This window comes from Henckelia pumila, chromosome 2 (assembly GCF_033568475.1).
Source record: "Henckelia pumila isolate YLH828 chromosome 2, ASM3356847v2, whole genome shotgun sequence".
NCBI lineage: Eukaryota > Viridiplantae > Streptophyta > Magnoliopsida > Lamiales > Gesneriaceae > Henckelia > Henckelia pumila.
This window is the reverse complement of record NC_133121.1, coordinates 92,144,432-92,168,705: the sequence shown is the minus strand read 5'-3', so window position 1 is coordinate 92,168,705 and position 24,274 is coordinate 92,144,432. Positions and strand designations below refer to the sequence as shown.

The 24,274-nt window shown below is 34.3% G+C and overlaps 2 protein-coding genes across 3 annotated transcripts; one reads left to right on the top strand and one right to left on the bottom strand.

The window, feature by feature from the left end:
* Window positions 1-566: 566 nt before the first annotated feature.
* On the bottom strand, window positions 567-2,637 carry LOC140877919 (protein FAR1-RELATED SEQUENCE 5-like). Its single transcript, XM_073281522.1, has 3 exons — window positions 2,238-2,637; window positions 1,794-2,014; window positions 567-1,394 (listed from the first exon to the last, which is right to left on the bottom strand). The coding sequence occupies exons 1-3, from the start codon at window positions 2,635-2,637 to the stop codon at window positions 567-569; spliced, it is 1,449 nt and encodes a 482-aa protein (XP_073137623.1).
* A 1,940-nt stretch (window positions 2,638-4,577) lies between these two features.
* LOC140880441 (universal stress protein PHOS34-like) lies at window positions 4,578-8,355 on the top strand. Of its 2 annotated transcripts, none has more exons than XR_012149658.1 (3): window positions 4,578-5,436; window positions 7,845-7,890; window positions 8,071-8,355. XR_012149658.1 is itself a non-coding variant. In XM_073284882.1 (3 exons), the coding sequence occupies exons 1-2, from the start codon at window positions 4,682-4,684 to the stop codon at window positions 7,850-7,852; spliced, it is 720 nt and encodes a 239-aa protein (XP_073140983.1). In that variant the 5' UTR covers window positions 4,581-4,681; the 3' UTR covers window positions 7,853-7,890; window positions 8,071-8,355. The 2 variants fall into 2 exon arrangements, 1 of the variants encoding a protein (XP_073140983.1); XM_073284882.1 differs by having other exon boundaries at window positions 4,581-5,393.
* Window positions 8,356-24,274: the final 15,919 nt, after the last annotated feature.

The window sequence follows — 24,274 nt, the reverse complement described above, 5'->3', positions numbered from 1 at the left end:
ATCACGTGTCCACTCATTGAATATTTTAAAACATATATACTAACTTAGTGAATCCATTAATATTACGATAAATATAATATATCATTTTAAAAATATCATTTATGCTAATAATATAATAAATAAAACACATCAACTACGGATGTGTTCTAATCCATGACATCTTCTATTTTTCAGGCAAGTATTGATTTATATCTTGGTTTCTGATATCTTCTTCTTGACCTTTAGTTGATGAAACGTTCAAATCAAAAAGTCCAGAATTTTGTCGCTGCATGTATACATATCATAAGATATAAATATGCAAGATAATTAATAATCTACAAAGGTGATATTTGTAAGTGAATGAATCACCTGAAATGGTTGTGTTAAATCTACTCCAGATATGCTCCAACTGGAAGAGTGAATTTGAAAACTCTATCATTTCAAACAAAAAAGTTACTTCAAGACGAATGCAAATGATTTAATTTCATGAAATAAAACTGTGATTATTGACTAGATATCACCACAAAAATTTTACCTGTTCAATATTGATGTCAGTATCATTTATGAATGATGTCTTGTCTTTGTTACTATTTGACTTCCTCTTTTTTTTTTGCTCTTTCCAAAGCAGATTTTGGCTGTTTTTCAGATTTCGCTCTTGAATTTGGTTTAATTTTAAACCCTTTTACTACAACTTCATTGCAACCACTCTCCAATATTTGTTTTTCAGAGCTTACTTTGAGATTGGGAGTTTGCTTTGGCGTTCCTCTATTTTCTAAACTCATATCCACCTCCTCAATCGCCTTAATAATAACACTTATTGTTAGTTCATATGTCTCTTCTGTCAATGCAGCATGTGTCATAAGTTGATGATACAATCGACATAGTTCTTTGTATAGCATCCCAATTTTTATCTTTTCACCTTCTTCCTTTATCTCATCCAAAAATTCTTCTATTTTAACATTAGGTGGTGAAGATGTTTCAACGATCCATTTTTTTGCCATTTTGGTCCATCTTTTCTTAATATAAAACTCAGGAATTCTCATAACATTTTTATAAGTGAATACTTTGAGGACATGAGAACATAATAAGCCTGCAAATTCAAACCTTTTGCAACTACAAGAAATCTTATCATCAGATAAATCATATGTAACAGTGTGTTGATACTGTTTACTAAAAAATGAGATCTTATAGTGGGATATAACTTCAGATTCAGTTACAACTTCTAACTTTGAATCATGCGTCTTGCTCAACTCATTTTGAAATAACTGAAAGGTTTCATGCGTGTAAACACTCACTGCATGCTTTATAATTTCAACCGGAAAGGAAAGTACTGGTGTACTGTGGTTTGTTCGCAAATCAGCTTTTAACTCTTCATAGCGACGATCATCAACCAATCTCCGAAAATGTTGAAAAAACTGTAACAAATCATTCTTATAATTTACATATTTTTTCAAAGCACCATTCATACTCTCGCTGCGCTAAGTAGTAGTCATATCTGTACAAAATGTTTGTCTTCCATATACAAGCGCCCATTTTTCCTTAATTTTAAACATCCTTTCGAGCCATGGATTAGTTTGGAGATCATATTTATTCAACATTTCTTGCCATGTTGTTAAAAAATCCATTTTATCCTCAAATTCATATATGAAAGAACTGAAATATTTTGAAAACTCTTTAAATTTTGAGAAAACAAAACTAAGATAAGTAGCTGCATTTTGATAGATGTGCCAAATGCACAAGCGATGGTATGTTTCAGGCCATTTTTCTAATAAAGCTTTTGCCATATCTGCATCTTGATCGGTGAGAATAGTTACGGGAGTTTTTCCATTCATAGCCTTAGCAAATGTATCAAAAAGCCACATGAAAGTTTCAGCAGTTTCGTCATATAACAATGATGCACCAAAAATGACAGTTTGCTTATGATGATTGACACAAACAAATAGTGCAAATGGTCTTCCTTCTTTATTTTTCCTATATGTTGTATCAAAACAAACCACATCTCCAAAATACACATAGTCAGCCATCATTTGTCCATCTGCCCAAAAAATATTGGTTATAAGATCATTACTGTCAATTTGAATCGCATTAAAAAAAATTTGGATCATCCGATAGCATCTGCTGCAAATATTCAATTACACCTCATGTATCTCCTATTTGAATATCCATTGTTCTTTGTGAGCACAAATAATTCCTATAATCCTCAAGAATAAACCCGACATTTTCACGACCACCAACTTGACTAGCAATATAACTCAAACCTGCTTTTGGTGCTATTCCTGACTTGTCGATATTAGATATTTGTGATGCTTGTCCGGTATTTATGCTTCTTTGAGATCTCAATATGTGTGATTTATTCGGACTAACCAAGTTATGTCCACTATGAGAAGCAATAAAAACAATGCCCTTCAATCTACCCGTCTCACGAGCATTAATTTTCATTTTTGCACAACAACCAGTTCTTGTTTCAGGGCGATGAGATTTGACACACACATCTCGTTTATCTTTTCTTCTTTGACCTTGACATGAACAACAAAATGTCCTATCAATAATATTTCCATTGCTATCCTTGTGACATGCCTGTCTTATAATGCTAAAACCGAGTGTCCTTGCATAATTATTGTAAAAGTTATATGCCGCTTCTTCAATTTCGAATTCCATACCAACTTGTGGAATTTTTGTATTTGAAATATTGGTATGAAAATCATTAAGGACCTTATCATAAACTTCTTCATTAATATTTTCATCTTTCTTATCATCATAAATAGTGTCTAATATATTATTTTATTGATCAAAGTCCAACCTACGAGATGTAAGATTGTCTTTCACGATAATATCTCTATCCAGTACTCTTGCACAATTATATTTAATAGAAATATCATCTACTTATATTTTTAGTTCATAATTATACTACCTTTATTATTATAATTAATAATTAAAAATTAAAGATAAATAATAAATAAATACTATATATCTAAAACTAACAAATAAATTAAAAAAATTATCAAATAAACTTCCGATTTTCAGTAAAATATTTGAAACTTTTATTTCAATTATCAGGAGTATCTCAAATAATATTCAATCATTCCAATGTTGATATACTATGGAAGAAAATTGCATATATATATATATATATATATATATATATATATATATATAAAAGTATCTATTATACAATTACATAAAAAAGAATTGAAAAAAAAACTTAGCACGAATACTTGCGATGAATTTCAAGAAAAAAAGGGTTAGATAAACAATGTACCTTAATGACAACAAGTAATAGCAACAACTTCTTGGAACGTTATTTTACTTCAAAAAGAAAAACTTGCTTAATTTTTTGTAAACCGAAAAATACATATAATGTTTTGCTTTGTTTTATAATTGAATAACATATTTCAATAATTGTACAAGATGTTGAGATTTTATGGAAAAAGATTATTTAACGTTTAAATTGAAGAATAAAAATATTGATATCCATAATTAAATATTATTTATTATATTATAATTATTTTTCTATATTTGAATTTAAATATCAATGTTTAATTATTTTTGAAATCAATGTTTTAATATTTTCATTATTGATCATACATATATATACACGTATAAAAATATGGATATTAAAAAATAGATATTAATGTATTGAATATTATTTAATTAAAATAAAATTTATTTAAAAGTAAAATTTTTATTATATTTTAATATTTCCATAAATACTAAATATTATTTTATTGTAATAAAGGTAAGATGTGAAAGAGATATTAATTGATAAATCAATTAATAGATTGTATAGCATATTTATTTACCTAAATTAAACATGTAGGAGAGAGTGTAGGAGGGAGTGTAGGAGAGGATTACAATTGATTTCCGACAAGTCCGAAAGTTATTTTGGTCATTCGGCTTTTGCTTCTCTTTTAAGAATAAAAATTAGTGTTTTAAACATAATATGTTTCACATTTTGTCAAAAAAATACACGTGAAAAAGTTTTATCAACAGTTCCCTTTTTATATAGTACACCTTTAAAAGTTATACTACTTGATTTTCAATGGAACAATGTGGTTTTGGGACGAACATCAATTACATGATTTACTGATAACAATTTTGGAATTGATATAAATTGGATCCAGCCCAGTCCAATATCAATATTCTAAGATCCAATTTCAGGCCCAAAATCTATGAACATTTGCATACTTACATTACATGGATGAATAATATTGGGAAATAAAGATGTTTTTATTTGTATATCGAGGAAATAAAGATGTTTGCGGATAATATGGAATACTAAAATATAATAAACATTTATTATTGTATTGTATAATAATAATTGTATCGTAATCTTCTCTACCACATTATCAAAAGATAATCATTTTCATGTTATTTGATCATGACGTCAAACAGATGAAGTATATACATAACAGTAACGTGATTTGAATAATAAATCGCTATACATAGATAATATAATGATTTATAATTATAATTCTTATACTTAATAATTATTATAATTAAATATAGTATGCGAGTCTCTTGTTTGTAACTCAAGTAAATTCCCCTGGGAAAAAAAAGAGTAAAATTTACTTAAACGTTTCATTTATGAAGGTGTCCCCTAAGCTTCCTATCATAAATCCTATGTGATAATCTCCAAGCAGTCAACTCGCCAAATTGAAGTCAACCCAATCAAAAACCCTAACCCCCTCCGCACCCACCGAAAATGCAGCACCTCCCGCCGGATTCCGATCTGCCGTCGCTCGCCTCCATCAAGGTCCGATCCTCCTCCCCTCGCTTCCCACCTCCCACCACCCCTCTCTCCACTGAAACGCCTACCGCCAACGCCCAGCGGAAGATCGGCATCGCCGTCGATCTCAGCGATGAGTCCGCGCTCGCCGTTAAATGGGCGGTCCATAATTACATCCGCCCAGGAGACGCCGTCATTTTGGTCCATGTCCGCCCCACCTCCGTACTTTACGGCGCTGACTGGGGATCTGTTGATCTTTCCATAGTCGAAACTGGCAACGAGGAATCTCAACGGAAGCTTGAAGACGATTTCGACGCTTTTACCACTTCCAAGGCGTCTGATCTAGCTCAGCCGCTTGTGGAGGCGCACATACCGTTCAAAATTCACATTGTGAAGGATCATGACCTGAAAGAGAGGCTTTGTTTGGAGGTTGAGAGGCTTGGATTGAGCGCCTTGATCACGGGGAGCAGGGGATTTGGTGCGGCGAAGAGGGGACATAATGGGAGGCTCGGGAGCGTGAGTGATTACTGCGTGAGGCATTGTGTGTGTCCCGTGGTCGTGGTGAGATATCCTCATCCTGACGAGAAGGATATTGCGGAGGGCAACGTTCCTGTTGTTTCGGTGGGATCTGCGGAACAGGACGAAGAGGAACAGCAGGTGGATCATGCTGCTGCTGATGATCGAAAAGGTTAGCCAGGCCCTTTTCTCGAGATTTCTCAGTTCAATGATTTGTAAGTTGTTTATATTGCCCCCACCCCTCCCCCCCTCCTCCCAAACCCTATTTATCTGATCAATTTCGTGTTGTGTATGCACTAAGCTCGGCTGGTTGGCATTCTTTATATGAAAGGCAAGGATTAGATAGTTGCTTATTTGGTAAATGACAGTTATTAAATAGCACTTTGTTACAATTGCACATCTATTCTCATGCATTTGTTGAATGAAATATAAATTCAAGAAGATTTCCCACGCAAGTTTTTTTTTGTTTGCGCTCTTCTTTGGCACTTATGTTCTTGGTGGTGACCTGGAAATTGGGTGGAACATTCCCACCGATCAGTGAATGGAGGCTCCAGCCTCCATAGATTCCAGCCTGTTAATGCTACAAGCCACCCTGATTGCAAGCAATTATAGAATTTCATGTAAGCTCAAGTCGCTCTTTTGGGTTTTGGCTCTTCTGTTGGCAACGTAGTTGTCCAAGGCGAGCGCTTAAGGCGAGAGGCGCCACCAGGCGAGGTCCCTGTGCCTGGGTCCATACCAGGTGCAGCGATTCAATAAGGCGAGCCCAGGCGAGCGCCTTGGAAGTTTTCTCAAGCGCGTCTGGGTTAATTTGTTTTTCTATAACAATTATAGCAGCTCAATTCTCTCATTTTTTTAATAACTTAATTTCCTTAAAGAAAAAACCTAAACCAAACCCTAGCAGCGCAAAAAAAAGAGTGCAAACTCAAGAGCGACTAAGAAACCGAAGAAGACAGCAAGCAGGAAGCTATGATGTAGGTGCAAAAGATAAAAATGTCTTTCGTTAACAATTTTAAACTATAGCTCTGTTTGCCCTTTATCAATCTGAATGAGTAATGGTGCCAGATGTTTGTCTTAACACATAAATCATAAAGTCAAGGTTCGGCAGACATCCGTCTGTCGTATGAGTAGACTTAGATAAATTGGTTTATTAGTTGTTTGTTTTTGTTGCTGCACATTATGATTGGAGCTCTGAAATAAAAAAAAATATCTCATTTTTTGGAAATGTTCAGAGTTTTTATTTCCAGTCTCACTCAAAATTCCTAATAGAAAGACACTCATGCTCATAGTAATCACAACACTTTGTGTCAGCAACATTGCATTTTAAGTAATTCTGGTTTGCAAACTTTAAAAATCTAGTTATGAAAAGTGCAAGAGGCATGCTTGTTGTGCAAAGTGCTGCGAGACGCAAGGTAAGGGCCAACCCTTAATGTGTTAAACTTAAAAGCTCGAGTGCCTTAAAATGCAGGGATTATGAACACTTGGTGAAGTACAATAAATCTGTTATTGATGATCAATATTTTGGAAAGTAATCATTGGATAAGGACTGCTAAATTCTAAATTATTATGTTTTACTGCATTTGGATAAGGACTGCTCAACTATGTTCTGACATAGTTATTTGCAGCACACGATGTCTGCGCCGAGAGGCAGCCTTTTGGTGAAGGGTTCATCTCGGTGTTAAATCTCTTGGCACTTTTTAGTCATGGTGCTTATGCACTTGTTAACGTCAAGTTTGATTTGCTCAACATTCCAATCCTGATTGCAAGAAAAGTACTTTTTTTAAGAAAAATGGCGACAGTGTTATGATCTCAATTCATGGTTATTTATGGTGCACTAAAGCGCGACGGTGCCCTGGAGCTTGGGGTGCAAGGCACAAGCGAAGCGCACACTTTATCGAAGTACCGCACATTTGACATAAATCTCAAGAATCCTCATGTATAAAGTGATTTATACTACAATATTACATAAATTAAAATATATTTCACAAATGTGTTGCTTATATCCGTAAATCTTTCCATTGGTTATTTTCCCACAAAATAACGAACGGAGGGAAGAGCAGGCTTTAGAGGAGATCAGTAGAATGGAAGTGTGATGATAAAGAATATGTTGCAGGAATCGAAAAAACTGATGCACTGTAATCACAATCGGAAAAAGGAAATAGAAAATAAGGGCTGCAGGGCCGCAGGCTACCTGATTTGAATCGTTGGAAATTGAGAAACCAAAACTGTTGTTCGGGGCTTAGTATTCTGCTGTGTTAAATTAGAATTGAGAGTTTGAGGGTTTTCTAATTATCAAATATTCACGGGCTTTAGTAACGGGCTTTAAAATTGGTTGGGCTTGTGTTAATTGTTACTTACACTGCAAACCTGCACAAATGTGCTTATGATAGAAACAAGGAACCAGTCTCTGAATTGTTAGATTGTATCTCACTGTCAAAGGAACAATATCAAGGAAGACAATTTTAATGCCTGGGTGCATCAATATCAGAGTGAAATTATATTGTACTGTAAAATTTGAATTTCGATAGAATCGTTAAATATCTCAGAACATCCATGTTTTCTTTCCGTCATAAATTTGACACCTGCATTTTTGTCTAATGTTGCTAATGTTACATGTTTCTGACAGATTCCTAGCTGATGTAATGGTTAATGGCTTCATGTCATGACACTAGGTAAGTGAATATGTTTTTTAACATTTTTGTTCTTATTGCTACCTACGTATATCAACCAATTCTTCAGTTATTGTATTCCGAGTTTTGGACTCGATATGACATAAATATTTTCTTTAAGTTTGATGTTTTTGTTTGTGAAAAGAACTTGATAATGTTTCTTGTGCACCATTTCTTATGCAGCTCGTGGAATTCAGCACTCTTTTCAAGCTCTAGGTCAGTTATAACAATGAATGAGATTTACTTGATGTGGAGTATTGTCATGTATATGAACGTTTGTTGCTTTTTCTGTGTAACATTGTCAAATGATACACATGTATTTTAACTTTTAAGTGGATTTCGTGGTATGAGCTGGTGTTGTCTGTTATGTCACCTTTGCTATGTGTAATTCCTTGCAGCACTTGAATACAGCTATCGCACAATACTACTTGTTTCACTTATGGTAATGGAATAAAATTTTTAGAAGTATATAGTTTATTATTATTATTATTATTATTATCTTTTTAGTAATAGATAGAATAGAAGTTTATAGTTTTACTAGTATTATAAAGAGTGTGCGCTGCATGCATTTGTAATATTTTTGTGTTCTGTAGATGTTCATGTAAATTATCTATATGTTCAAATAATATTTTGTTTATTTTTGTATTCCTATGAATAGTTTTTTTGGTGTTTTTCAATAAAATTTAATCAAGTTTCTTTTGTGCTTTATTTTTTGTTTCTTTAAGACTGATGTTTTTCCGCTTTGGGAAAGTTTTTGTGTATTTAAATTTTGTTTTAAAAGTTTATATTTGCTTTACTTTTTAATGATGATTTTATTTGATAAGTTTTTTGTGTTTTTAATCTTTTAGTAAATAGTACAATATATAATTTTTTATTTTGTGTTTTTTTGTTCTGTTCTGCTCTCTCTCTCTCTCTCTCTCTCTCTCTCTCTCTCTCTCTCTCTTTTTTTTTTAATTTTAAATGGGTGATGTGTTTTTAAAATGAAGTGAGCAGTTTTGTAAAGAAAAAAAAGAAGAAGAAGACAATGAAGTTTATTGAGACTCCCTCTTGATAAATGGTAAAGATATCCCCGATGTTTTATTCCTAGTAATAGAGGGCAAACCGAGTTAATCTCGGTTTCGTTCTTATTTGCCGTTTTTGTTATTGTTTATGCTTTTGGAGCAAGCTGACTGAGTTTGAGGAGTTTAAATGAAAGTGATGAAAAAAGATTGGTTGGAGCGTCTCCTTTGCTGAGACTTCCATGCTCGTGGTTACCATAAATGGAGACTCCATTTATTTTGCCATCAAAATCTGGATATGGCTTGAAACCCGTATATGTATATATTTTGCCTAGGAATTAGGGGGTGGCACTCAAAATATTAATAGTTTTATACAAAAATCAAATTTCTATTAGGTATAGTCTTTTGAAGTCTTAAGACTAAGACGGTCTTTTCGCCCAATGATAGAAAAAATATTACACTCGAATTGTTATACACTAATTAAGATAGTGTTTTGGAGAGCTTTTAGGAAGCATTTATCAGCTTTTATTTTACAAAAAATTGAAATTTTGCGACAAAAAAGCTGAAAAATGCTTTGGATAAGTTTTTCCAAACACTCCCAAATAAACTTCAAATTTGTACATTGTTGTTAGGTATATAGTTTTGCCAATAAGGTACTTGGCTAGTTGCATCCCCAAGAAGCTACTTGGTAAGAAACAGGTAAGTGGTGGGGATACATTCATTAGAAGCACGTTGATTTATCTAAAAATGATCGAATCGTTCGTTTAGTAGTAAGACAATTGGTTTCGTGGTTTTTAGGTTCAAAGTTGGAGTCGTTGAAGTACCACATCTGTTTAACCAATGCCTGAGGAGTTTTCGTTCTTTAATCTCACTTTTATGAAGTTGATTTGGTATCCTTGCGCACATCATATGTCGTTTTTCGTTGAGAAGGTGCGATTTACGTTTTGTCTCAGCTTATCTTTCCAATTTGAAGGGGTTTGATTTTATGGTAACTTCTTGAGGTTTATTTGGTGGTCTAAACTGCGACGTTGAGATTGTCGTGCATGTTAAAAGATTTAAGTCAAACCGCTATCTTTGGCTAAAGTTTTATATCATTTGGTAAAATGACAAGAACAAAAGGGAACTATATAAGCCTTGCATTATAACTTGCACAAAAACTCTTGTGAGCGGTTTCACGGGTTAATTTCGTGATAAGATTTTTTAATTGAGCCATCCATTAAAAAATATTATTTTTTATGTTAACAATATTTTTTTTTATTCTAAATATGAATAAAGTTGACACATCTAACAGGTTCTTTTATTCTGTCTTTATTTATTTAAGCTGTGGAGTCGGCTAAAAAACAAGGTAGTTAAACCAACAATCATCAAACTTACATCTTAGCATTTCTCCAAATATAACATAGACTGAGAATATTATTAACCTCTGGGATTGTCTCTATTATCATATGTGGCTACGTTGGTGATGGGACAATCTTAATGTGATGTCCAGGGTTACAATCAACTTCAGCTAACAATGCAACAATAAGCATCTTAATCAATTCTTAATGTGATGTCCAGGGTTACAATCAACTTCAGCTAACAATGCAACAATAAGCATCTTAATCAATATCATACGTGTAATTCGAGCTAATTGCACTAACTCCTTATAAAAAATAAAAAAATATAAAATCCCTTGAGAAATATTAATAGGATAATGCTCGCATTCACTTTATCGAACATGGGTTTCTATAGTCAATTTTTGAGAACATGAGATCTAACATGTTATAATTTTATATGGAGTGTTTTTTGTTTTTTGTTTCAACACAAAGAGACGTCGATGCAATTAACCCGTATCATTCCCATGCGAAGTGGTCTTTTGACCAATCTGTTGGTGGGATGCTGTAGGCCTGCTCCAACATCAACTCTCGCGTGTCAATACTATTTGGCCATTTTCGAGTATATAATTATATATATGTTGTCCCTATTATATATCTATGGCCGAAATTGTTTTGTTTTATTGTTTTCCACGGGTTTAAAAACGTCTGTGGACCTATCAGTTTTAGAGAAAATTCATAATCATTTTTAATTTTTTTTTAAAAAATATTTCTATTCATTACCGATAAAGAACGGCGCAACAGTTATCCCAATAAGAGAAATAGATAGTGTTTGGAAAAACTCCATTGAATTTAACTTAATTTTTCCCCAGTAATGCATTTAATATTAACTGGAGTAGGATAATTGGTTAAATTAAGGGTAAATGATTTAAAAATCCCTACCAACCCTTCAAACTTTATCTTAACTCCCTAACCACAATTTTCTTTATTTCAACTCCCTAGTGGTTCTCATTTTTGAATTAAATATTATTTAGTAATTAATCCTTTGTACGTGGCATTGTTAACCTATCGAACCAGTCACGGCCATGCAAGATTATCAGTTACGCAAGGTTTCCAGCCGATATACTCCGAATTAGAGTCCAACATGCTTCCGTAAGATGAATTAAATTCAAATACCTCTTTGACCAAAATGTCGTCGGGTCATACCTGCCGAGTTTTACGAAGTGCTCCTCACACTCCAACCACGCAGTCGCAACAGATGGTTTCTGCACAAGCTCCTTCAACGACACCCAGCACAGCCTTAATTCGTTTTCTACCTTAGGGCGTATGATAAATAAATTTAATTATAAAATATGAGCATGAAAGAACAAGAGGCTTTAAAGAAATTATTCAGACATAATATTATTACATAAATCAACTCCTTTGAAGAGGATAAGACAACTTGTTTAGCTACTTATAGTAGCTTTGTTCTTGAAGTACATGAAAGAAAACTTAATACAATAGAAAGAGAAATATTACAACAATTTATTTGTAAGAAAACTGAAGGGAATGATCGATATCTTCAGCTTCCTTGAACGCTTGTATTTATAGCTGAGGTTCCACTCGTTTCACCGAGAAACTTCAGGGAATCTTACATCTGTCTTGTATTTCTTTATGCCATTATTGATGACATCTTTTACTAGTGGAAGAGGCAGCTGCCTTGTATTCTTTATGTCATTATTGATGGCATCTTTTACTAGTGGAGGAATCACATGCCTGCCACTTTCTTTTGACTTTATTCTCCTCACATGTTTGCTTTATTATTGTCGGGGCATCTTTTGCTTTTGAAGTAGGCCCCTGTGAAAACGCATCTTCAGTGGTCCTTGTCCACCTTTGCTTGTCTAGAAAAAATCCTTTCGATCTGTTCGGGGTCTAAAGGTTTTTCCAAATTCTGGCTTCTTCTGATTTGGGCATTCTGAGCAGATATTCTCTGACCATCGTCCAATATGAGCCATGTTACAAAATTTTTGGCGAGTTTCTTTACTCCCCGGCAGCTTGTTGTTCCACAAAATATTTCTCTTCTTTTCAAAGAGTTCTTCCGCAAAGGCTGTAGTTTTCCCTGTCATTTTGTTTAACAGGAACGATCCATTCACAGAATTCTGATAAAATTTAAATGGAAACTTGACTTTGTCCATCTCAGTAAGACAGACCCAAATACCTCACGCCCTTCTGGTTGAGATCTCATTTTCCCCGAAAGTGGACACTAAGGGTATTTCTTCAGTTTTAGGATCCTTGATAAATTTGTGACTATTTATATCAGGTCTTCTTAGCTTAATGAAATGAAAGGGTTCGTGTGATCCTTTCACTGTTGGTTCCGAAGCTGCACTGAAAAAGTATAACTCAGGCACATCTCCTCTGGACAAATGATCGTTATTTGCCCATGTTTCTTGCTGCTTCCTGAATCCATTTCGGTAACTGTGATATCTTCGGAAAGCTTGGTGACGTTGTATAAACTGAGGCCAAGGCTCCAAATTCATACCAGAGCTTTACATCCTTAGGATTGACATTGTTTTTTAGCCAAATCCTTGGATATATCCCTGCCACATCAACCCTACAAGTGTTAGGGTTAATTTCACTTCTTGTATTTAATTTCTCCCACATTTGTTGATAAACCTGAAATGGAGAAATAATAGTTGGGTTAGTATCGATCTTAGATTTGCCCTTGTCAGTGTTGGGCCTAAGATTGATCTCTTTCTCTTTTACCCCAGAGGCGGAGGGTTGACTTGATGAGGAATCCTCATCAATTGTTGCTTCATCTAGATCATCAAAAGCAGATGATAGATTAGCACTTGTTTATTGAGTTTTAGCTTCCTCAACATCTTGTTTCCCAACCGGTGGTTGTATTTCTTGTTTTTGTAAAACCAATGGTTTTATCATATCTTGTTTATGAGAAACCAATGATTTCTCTATAGCCTTCACAATTGGCCCTTGAATAGCAGCCTATAGTTGTGTTTGAGCTTGCATACATCCTGTAATTCGATTATATACTTTGATCCGATCAGCTTGTTGTAACCTGCCGGCCATTTCAGCATTAATGGCTAACTGACTGAACTCGGTTTGAAGCAACCCAAGGTGTTCCCTGAGATGCCTCTGCATTTTCATGATGGAATCTACGTCACTGCCTTCCATCTCTTGTTAAGAAATATGCAAGAATATTTTCATGAGATTTAATAATAACAATATCAAAAATATAATTTTGACATAATGCTTGCCATCTTAATAACCTAGCTTTCTCAGGTTTAGATTCAATTTTATTTCTTAGGAAAGCTTTTACCTGGGTGTTATCAACCTTCCGAGTAAATTTTTTAGCAAGTAAAAATAATGACCATTTTTCAAAAGCCCTTTTAACTGCATAAAATTCCTTTTCGTTGATATGTCCTCTGATGACCTCTGATTCTGAAAAAAGACCGCTACAGTATCTGCATGATATTTCCCCATCTGGAGTGATCTTGGTAAGGACTGCTGCCCACCAATCGTCACTGGCATCCGTAAATAATACCAGATCATCTTCATCTAAGGGTATAACCATTTTTTGGAGATTCTTACATATCTCTTTTAATTGGTTTACCCCTTTAGTATGATCATCGGTCCATATAAACCTAGCATCCTTTTTTAACAAAGGACTGAACACCTTTCTGTACATTGCTAGGTAATGAATATCCCTGCAAAATTAACTACTCAAAGAAAACTCTGGAGTTGTTTTACGTTTTTGAGTTTATCTGGAAAATTCTTTACCTTTTCCACAATATGGGGTTGCAGAATTATTTCAGTTTCATCAATCTCAATGCCAAGGAATTCAATTTTCCTTGTTGCTATGACTGCTTTCTTTTCAGATAAGACCAGTCCTTCTTGTTTACAAAATTTAGAGAAAATCTCTAAGTGTTTAACGTGTTCGTATATGTTTTTTGATGCTATCAGAATATCATCAATATAAACAAACATAAAGTTGAAATAATCTTTAAAAAGGTTATCCATATTTCTTTGAAATATCTGGGGTGCATTAGCCAATCCCATAGGCATAACTTCCCAAATATAGTGTTCTTGTGGAGTGGAGAAGGCTGTGAATTTCTTACTGCCTTCTTCCATTCGAATCTGATAAAATCCAGACTTACAATCAAATTTTGAGAACACTCTAGCATTTCGTACACGGCTAATTAGGTGTTCTCTACTTGATATGAAGTACCCATCAAACTCCAGGATTTTATTAATACCTTGATAGTTAATAACTAGCCTGAGTTTCTCTCTTTTTATTTCACCATGATTTCTAACCAGAAAACCTGAGCTGCTATATGGTGAAACTCCTTCTTTGATTAAACCAAGGTCCAAATGTTCCTTGATAATCATTCTCATATCCTTTTGATCTGTTATGTTTATCGGGATAGGCTTATATCTGACGAATTCATACTCTTTGCCTTCCTTTAGAGTAAGACTGGCTTTGAGTTGATTTCTATCCCACCATGCCAAAGGATGCTAGTTGTAACTTTCTTTGAGTCTCTTTTTGACATCTTCAAGGGATACCTTATTTTCTAACTCTATATCTCTGTGATTTAGAGTTACCTTGAGAAGCTCCATATCTTCTGTTTGGAGTTCTTGTTCTGTTGTTATTTTCAACATGGTTTCTCCAAACCTTCTTGTATCTTTCATTTTTGGGTGAAAAAGTTGTCATTTATCACCACGCTGGCTGCGAAATATTATCGGCAATTGTCGATAAAAAACAACCTTGAGTCTTTGAACTATAATTTTATGATCACAAATTGTAGTGAACATAAATTTTCTTGACCCATTGTCTTGTGTGTACTTCTTAAACATTTGTAAGAAGTTATTTCCTAACAGGATATCAGCTCCTGTATCATGGAAATAGATTGGTGGTATTTTTACCTTGTACCAAGGTGTTTGACCTGCACCTCCCATAAGGATCTCTGCTTGTTTTATTCCTTTGCAAAGAATTAAAATTCTTCGAAAGAAATCTCGTCCAGCAATTTTTGGCAATTCTTTTTCACATTTTTCAGGGAAGACTCCTCTTTTTGCTGTACAAATTCCTGCTCTCGAGTCAATATAAGCTGCAAAGTACTCAGCCTTATATTGTTCATACAACATCCCTATCGGAATGTATATGGAGAAAAGACTTGTTGTCATTTTTTAAAGGGAATACTAAATGGCTCCGCCATTTTTAACAGACTGTGTTGTAATTCAGTAATCCGATTAAGACTATTTACCTTTAGTTTTTCTAAGGCCTCAGAAGATAGAGTATGGTTACACATTTCTACTTCTTCAATGCGTTCTAGTAAATCATGTTCATGGCTTACTAATTTCAGCAGTTGCTTCTTCCTCTGTTTGTGAACAGAGTTTTCGAATCTGATTAAGGGATTGTCCCTTATCCAATTCTCTTGGTTTTCCATTTCGTAGAATTCTTATTGAATCCTCCAAGTTTTTTCTTTTGCCATGAACTCTATTCCCTTTTCAAGGCGTTTCCATGGTTTATGGTCCTCCAGAAATTCTAGACCAAGAATGAGCTGATCAATTTCTTTTCCTGGAATTTCCCAGATTTGAACTTCCAATTCTCCAATATTTATCACTCCTTGGTAAGTTCCTTTTTCCTGTTGTTCCAAATAGTAAATTGAGTTACAAGGGAACTGGTTCCGATGACTTGTAATTTCAAATACTGTTTTCACTTCTTTTCATCCTTCTGGAGATCTAAGTTTTCCTATTATAGAAAACTCTTTTTCTTCTGGTGGAATTTCTTGAATAGGAGATTTGTCTCTTCTCTTGCTTGTCATTCTGTCTCCTTGGAAAGATAACCTTCGGGGTTCTATTTTAAGGTCTCTGTATAGAACCGGTCTGTCTTGAATTTGAATGTCTGTTTCCTGAATTAAAAGAAACTCGATTCTTTTCGGGTATATTGCTTGAGCAACTTTCCCAAAGATCTCTGGAATTTCAATGAACTCATTTTTAATAAATAATTCAGAATGGTGAGTATTAGAAAGAGCATATGAAATTTGATACGTAATAGAATATGGCATATTACCTTCCTTCATTAGTCTTTTTTCCTTGAAGTTTTGATGCAACGTCAAGGCTCGACTAAAATCTCTATCAGCTAAATTGTAGGCTATTATTGGATAAATAACTCCCACAATTTTTCCTGCACACAAATTTCCCGAGATAGTTCCTAGAACCGCATCTTGTATATTCCTCATTCTTTTATCGCATACTACGATATCTATGGGTAAATCTATTCCCTCTTTAAAAGTAGCTTTGATCATAATCTGGATTGCTCCAATATGAATCCAAGACATTGTTTTTGCTACTTCTGCTTTTAATTTCTGTAATTCCTCTCGAATTTCTTCAAAGGGAATTAACTGCATCTCAATTTGATTACTGGTTAATTCCATAGGGATCGCTATTTCCCTTCTGGATACCTTATAAATCAAATTATGTCTTCTTTGTCTTAGTCCTAGGTTTTCTAAGACTCTTTCAACTTGTCCTGCCGAAAATCCTTGGTACTTTTGTAATGTTGGATTTTCTCTCATAATCCTTTGGACCATATTATGAGATATCGTGGTTTGACTAAAGAACCCAGCCAAACTTTCATGTGTTTCATGCCGAAACACTTTCTCTTTACTCTGATTCTGATTCTGATTCATCCTCAGAAACTTCTTGACTAAACAATATCTTTTTTTCGTATATGCTTTCATCTGAGGGGATATCCTCAAATTGATATACTTGGACTAGATCTTGAAAGAAGACCGCATCATCCGTATCTGGTGTTGCTTCAAAGAGTTTAACTCCTTTTTTCTCGTTTTCTGGACAATTTATAGATATATGTCCTCTTACTCCATATGTCCAGCAGTTGCAATCCTTGAAACTTTCACTTGCTCTTGTATGAGTTCTTCTGAAAGTTCTTCTTGATGGTGTTCTTCCCCTGCTTTGTGATGAGCCTGTTGTTGGGGATGTTCTTGTAGGTCCACTTCTTCTACCCGATCTATAGGATCTGGCCTTTTGTTTGGACCAAAATGTTCTTGGTTTCCAAGAACTTTTCATTCTTTTATTATAGGGATTATTTCTGAATTTCTTCCTTTTAAATCCCTGTGATCTGTTTCCAATGATCGTTGGAAGATCATTTTCTCTACAACACAAAGGTGTACGCTTATCTATACCCCTTATTTTCTTGTAGTTCTTCTGTAATGCTGCCATATGGCACCATTCTGCTAATTTTCCTTTCAAAAAGGAGGCACGTCTTGCCAATGTATCAAGATTACCTGGAACATATTCTTTGATCAACATTTTTCTCCAGAGACTTGACATTTTTGCGAAAAATAGCTGAATAGCTATATTTTCCTTGACTCTCGAATTCCATCTGTATTTAGTGAATAACATAATGTATTCATCAACTAAACAGATATCATGTAACTCGAGGCTATAAAGAGCTTGAGTATATCTTCTCTTTTTCTTTGTATCTTGATTATTGAAATAATCCACCCCTATGAATTGTGCTTTAAATAGGGTGGCCATTCTTTCTCCAATCTCGCTGAGGGATTCTCCTGCTAAGATTGATTCCTTAGTTTCTGGCATAGTCATCTCTCATGCGATCTTAACAGATCCCATTAGACTCATTTCTAGAAGTTTAATGAATCTTTCTTTATTGAGATCTAATGTCCCTGCTGCTATTCTCATAGCTGACGTCCAATCATCTATAAGATCTTCTCTGTTTTTGAAGTCCAAAACATCAAGGTTTAACATAACCCCATAAGGATGTATTGGATCTAAAACAGTTTTTCCGTAAGGAGTTTGATGGAGTGGGATTTTACTCCTTATTGATCTGGTTCCTGCTGGATGTGAATTTTCTCCAACCTGAAACTCACTATGCGGTTCTTCTGTTTTAACCACATATCTTGGGGGATTCCCTATGGGTTGTTCACCCTCAGGGAAATTCATTTTTAGATCTACTACTTTCAGATTCGCAAAATGGTATCAAAGTTTTAGGTTAATTATTCAGACGTAATATTATTCGTTAATTCATGCTTTTCTTTGTTGAGGAGAAGATTTCTACAAAAGATGACTTCAAACGAAGGTTTGAATCAAGAGGATTTTATTCATATGAAATCTTATAAACAGTTTAATCTATTCACAATAGATTACTTACAACAGGTTGTGATTAATGCTCTTAATTTTGAAGAGATAAAGAAAAACGATTTCTAATTCTCAATTTTTAGAGATTACCCCAGATTCCTCTAAACTCTCCGGAGATCTTAGAGAAATTCAAAAGACGGTACAATATTACAGCAATCAGCTGTATGAAATACCTCGGAAAATTGATGAAATCCTTAAGAAACAAGAAGAAATTCTTGAAACTTTAAAGGATCTTCAAAATAAAATCGTAAATCTAGAACACACTTCGGGTTCTAGAAAAGGAAATACAGGAGAAAGGTTACCACTCTCATTTGGTACCGAACCTGAAGCGACCCTAACCTCTAAGCTTAAAATTAAATAATAAAGAAAATACTGATTTAAAAAAAAATTTGCCATGACTTGTTTGAAAAGTAAACAAGCCACCTTGACCCAGTCAGCATTTCAAATAAAGGAAAGAAACGATGACTGAAAGTCTCAAATGCAAAAATCATAAACGTGCAAAGACAAGTAACCACCTCCCGGTTACAAAATAAAGTGCGCTAATCATAAACATGCAAAGACAAGTAACCACCTCCCGGTTACAAAATAAAGTGCGCTAATCATAAACATGCAAAGACAAGTAACCACCTCCCGGTTACAAAATAAAGTGCGTTAATCATAAACATGCAAAGACAAGTAACCACCTCCCGGTTACAAAATAAAGTGCGCTAAGGAATAAACTTCAACAAGTACAGGGAAAACACATCCTGGCTATAAACTACCATTCTCATAATCATTCTACACATCAGAGTTAATACGCGGAAAATTTAAACATTCAACAGCGACGGTCATTGGGCTTCGCACTACCAGTGGCCTCAACCCAGTGGATCCTGCCCCTCAATCACCTCAACATATAACTCATCACCTGCAATCAAACAAGCGTAGTGAGTCTAAAGACTCAACAAGCATAAACAGTTGATAACAAGGTTTAAAATACATGATGCTGTACTCAAACTATGATACATAGTATACTTTGAACTTTAACTGTAAATATGCATGAAACTAGAAAGTATAGTAACATGCATTGATGAACTCACGCTATGGGAGACCTTCAACTTTCATAACATTCAACTTACATAACTTTCAATTTTTCATAACATCTAACTGAACTTCATGCATTACTGACTGACTGACATAAACGTAAGACGAGTCAACTGAAACTTGAAACTTTAACTTTTCTTTTCTTTTACTTTTTCCTCTAGAAATCAGATCCTTGATTTGTGACCCTCTGTTTCGATCATGATCATGGCTGCAGTGCACTATGCCGGCAAGACGACGAGATTTCTCCCGACGAACTTAACCCCTCTGTGGCAAGGAGACCGAGATAACTCCCGATCCCACATTGCCCCTCTGTGGCAAGGAGACCGAGATTACTCCCGATCCCACATTGCCCTCTGTGGCAAGGATAAACAAGATGTCTCTTGCTCCCTACCTAAACCTCTATAACCTCTTGGTGAGTAGACCGAGGCATCCCCCGGCCTAGCAACACCCCTCTTTGTCACAAACAAATCACTTCATTCAAAAACATTTACTTTCTTTTCCTTTTCATTCATTAAGACTCGACTCACACCTCTTTATAGCATGCAAAACAAGAAAACTTCCTTTCACTTTATGAAACTCAAGAACATGTCATATGCACACGAATAGGCAACCTTTAAGACATGAGACTCAACTCAATTATACTTTGGCATGCAAGACTCAAAGAGACTTTCTTTAAATTTTTCTTTGGCATCAAGAATGAGACTCACACACACGAACGTGCAATTTCAAGAATGAGACTCGACTCCATTGCATGTGAAAACGATGAGAGAGTGGCTGCCCCTAACCCTCAAGACTTTACTCTTTTGACAAAGTCCTCACTTTTCAACTTAGACCGAGCAAGAAAACTGAAAAACCCTTTTTCTCACTCATGCCTTAACCAAAACCCGTCCCGCTTGAACCGACACTTTCCTAACTCTTAAAATTAACCATATGACCAGGTTTCAACTTCATTTGACCTCTTATACAAAATGCCAAACAACCCATCCCGGACAGCCCACTTTTGACTATAAATTTCTGCACCGACACTTAAACTTCAAAAATTCATAACTTATTGAATACTTATCCGAATTAAGCCTATTTTATACCGACACGACCGCAACATCATGAACTAAACTTAGGACAAAACAGAATCGACACAGACCTCGACCAGGAAACTGCCCTGCCCCGAATTCAGACTGCCCTGTCCAAACTAGACACCTCAAATGCCCTACTAGTTTGTGAAACCTTCACCAATCATGCACCCTTGCTTCTAAGACCACTCCAATCCATCAAACACACTTAAAACCATCTCTTAGGACTTACATCAAACACTTGGGCAGCCCACTTCTTCACTTCGACACCACATATCAAAATCATCAAGATAAAGCAACCAAACGTGCCTTGACTTGTTAAATCAATGCAACCAATAGCAAACAACATAATGCAATAATCATACATTCAAAACAGCCCTAATACAATGCAAGTTTCGAAATATAAATGGGGCATACTTCTGAAAATTTCAAAAATCATATTAGAAAGCAAAACACCCCATTCTTTCCATCACAATACATAATGCAACTCCTTAAAACCTATGGCACTTCCAAATTTCGAAAATCCCCCAAGAACCCTGCTGAAAATTGTCAAAATTTCGAACCCTATATGCATACATTAACAAGCATTTCGAAAATATTAAAGGGAATATGAACAAGAGCATAACTAGCTTGAATGAGAGCCCAAGAAAAGCCTACACTTGCCTTCAACCTTTAATACCCACAAAATTCGAAATGCAAAGAGGAGAGTGAGCTGGAAGGGGGCTGGAAATGGAGCTAACTCACGCTCGAGACTCCGACCAGCTGGGGAAGATGCTCCGCCGGAGAAGAAGAAGAAGAGACGGCTGAGGCGGCGAGAAATGGTTAAAGGAGCTGAAGCCGACGGGTTGCAGCTTTGAGAGGATATGAGAAATGTCGTGAAGGGGTGTGTGAGGGAAATGAGATTTGAGTGTGAATTTTAGGGTATAAATTGGGGATTTCTTGTGTTGGAAATTTTATTTTTTAAAAACAAGTGTATAATAATATATAATAATATGTAGTATTTTAATTGGTGTGTGTGAGAGGGTTTAATAAATAAAAGGAAAATACTACACACCTCTAAAAATACTACCTAAACTTAGGAACTAGGATTTAGGAAATTTAAATTTCACTAATTAAAATACAAGCTTAAAAATCCAAGAATTTAAGCACTTTAAATATTTCGATTTCACGGCAACGAGTAAAATATTTAAATGTCAAACAAAGCGATTTAAAATAATTTAAACAAACTAGACTAACGTTTAAAAGTAACTTAAATAAATACACGAGCAGAAATAAAAACCTTAAAATGATTTGGACATATAAAATCTTTTAAATAAAATAAACTAAGCAATAAAATAATTTAAAATAACTAACCACTAAATTTAAGTCATTTAAAATAAATAAATTGGGCAATCAAAAGTATTTAAATAAATAAGCTAAACAATTAAAATAATTTTAATGAGTAAACTAAACAATTAAAAATCATTTAAATATTCAAGCTTAAGCCTTTAAAATATTTAAGCAATTTAAATTGCACAATAAAATCATTTGGACAGATAAACCTAAACAATTAAAAATATTAATTAAATAGCTAGTAAAATAAAATCATTTGAATAAATAATAAAAATATTTATTAACACATAATTCACATAAAAAATTTAAATCAATTAAACTAAAAATAATAATAATCCTAATATTTATTAAATTAATTCATGCGATTTAGTATATTGGATTTTAGGCGTCACAGAACCTTTGTTACATCAGAAAGGTAAAACCAAAATGGTTCAAAAACCTTTAACCAATGATGAAATGATGATTAATCTTATAAAAACAGTATCAAAGAAAAACACTATCTGATGACTACTTTAGAAAGATTAAATCTCGAGGATGATACCATTTTGCGGATAATTCTTTATACTGCAAATGAGCACAAATTCTCTAGATTCAAGCATAAAACCTTTAAATTTTAAGCATAAAACCTATAGATTTCAAGCATAGATTAACATAAATCTAGTACAAGAATTAAACATTAAAATATTCAAGTTTGGTGGTCCTAGGAAGTTATAATAAAGAATTTTTGGCTAGAGAGTTATAATAAAATTGGGAAGGATATTAGGGATTTTAAGACAATTTACCTTTAAATTAAATTTGAAAAGTGTCCTAAGGTGAAAAAGTATTAAAAGGAAAATTCAAATAAGTCGAACACGTCTCGAAATGCATGGCAAGTATGAGAGCCACACGTTATATAGTGAAGAAGAAGGCAATGGTTATGCAGCAAAGTGAAGGGGGCCCCGCATTCCCCCATATTACTTATCCACCCCATGTTTTGCAGCACCAAGTACAAAGTCAATATGCCTCATTCACATTACAAACAAAGATTTATGGTTAGCCTACTATTTTATATGTTGTTATTTTTGACAACAATCAAAATACAAACATTTTATTATTAAATTTAAGAATCCAAGGTACACCACAGCCACATATATACACACAAAAATTTCAACCTAACGTGAGATTTTTTCCTTGTGCTAGATTCGACGATCCTAATGTGTATTTGGGATTGATGAAGAGTTTATAAAATAATAAATGGGCCCATGACCTTAATTCACGCAAGGGCAAAGGGAAACATGTTGGGCTAATGGTCTAAAAAATAGTTGATGAAATGCCAACATAAATGTAGTACTCTCAAATTACATTTAAGGGTCTACTTTTGGCTATGAAGATCGATATTTTATTATGTATGTTACATGTTTAAATCCACTTTTTGATTCTTGGATTTAATATTATCCTTATGTTAGCATGAACTCAGCTAAAATATAACGTACTTAGTGTTGTTGACCGGCATTGCATGTTTGTTTTAATTGTGTTGTCAATGGCAATGAAGTAAACAATTGGCATCCACAAGTGGCCATGAGAGTGGAAACATGCCATTCACCATCAGCCACAAATTTAATTTACAAATAACCAGACATTCATTGAACACTCGTTGTGCGGGTGCTCTGTTTTGAATGTAAACGATTTTATGGTCACTGTGTGTTGGTTCGAGTGGCCAGAAATTCGTGTTACGTGGGATATGATCTCGAGTTCGAGTTTTGTCGATGAAAGAGAGAAGACGTAGGGAGAGCTTCCTTGGATACTATTCAAAACCTACGTTTTTGTAGTGAGAATCGGATAATCCAAAATAACCCACAACTCAAATGATAACATTAAGAAAATATATCAATATCTTTATTATTTTATTAAGTGTGAAACGCTTATAAAAACTGTTTTTTTGATGTCATGATGATTTATCTCCAATTTGTTCCTTTTATATCCTTGCACTCTCTTCCAACTCCATCTCTTACGGTCTTACCCACTTCTCTCATTTTTTTCTTTTATTATTATCACTTCTTTTATCATCTCGCTTCTTATAAATTTCTTTTGAAATGAATTTCTACAACAACTAAATTTTTAATAAATTTGAAAAACAAAATTTACAATACAAAAAATAAAGATAAACCAAGTACTTTAATTTTTTTTAAAAATATTAATATACAATACATAATATTTATATATTATGATTCACACAAAGTGGCTAGTTATTATTATGTTTGACGTAAGTTGATTGTAATAAAAAGATAAAGAGGCCACGTTTTGAAAGAAAGGGACGGTGAAGATTGTGCCACGTATACATTCTTGCTTTTGTGGGTTGTCCCTCGGCCTCCCCTGGAACAATGCAATCCACATCTCGCTTTCTTTGCTACAACTTGCTCTCCATTCTTGTTACATTGAATCCATCTCT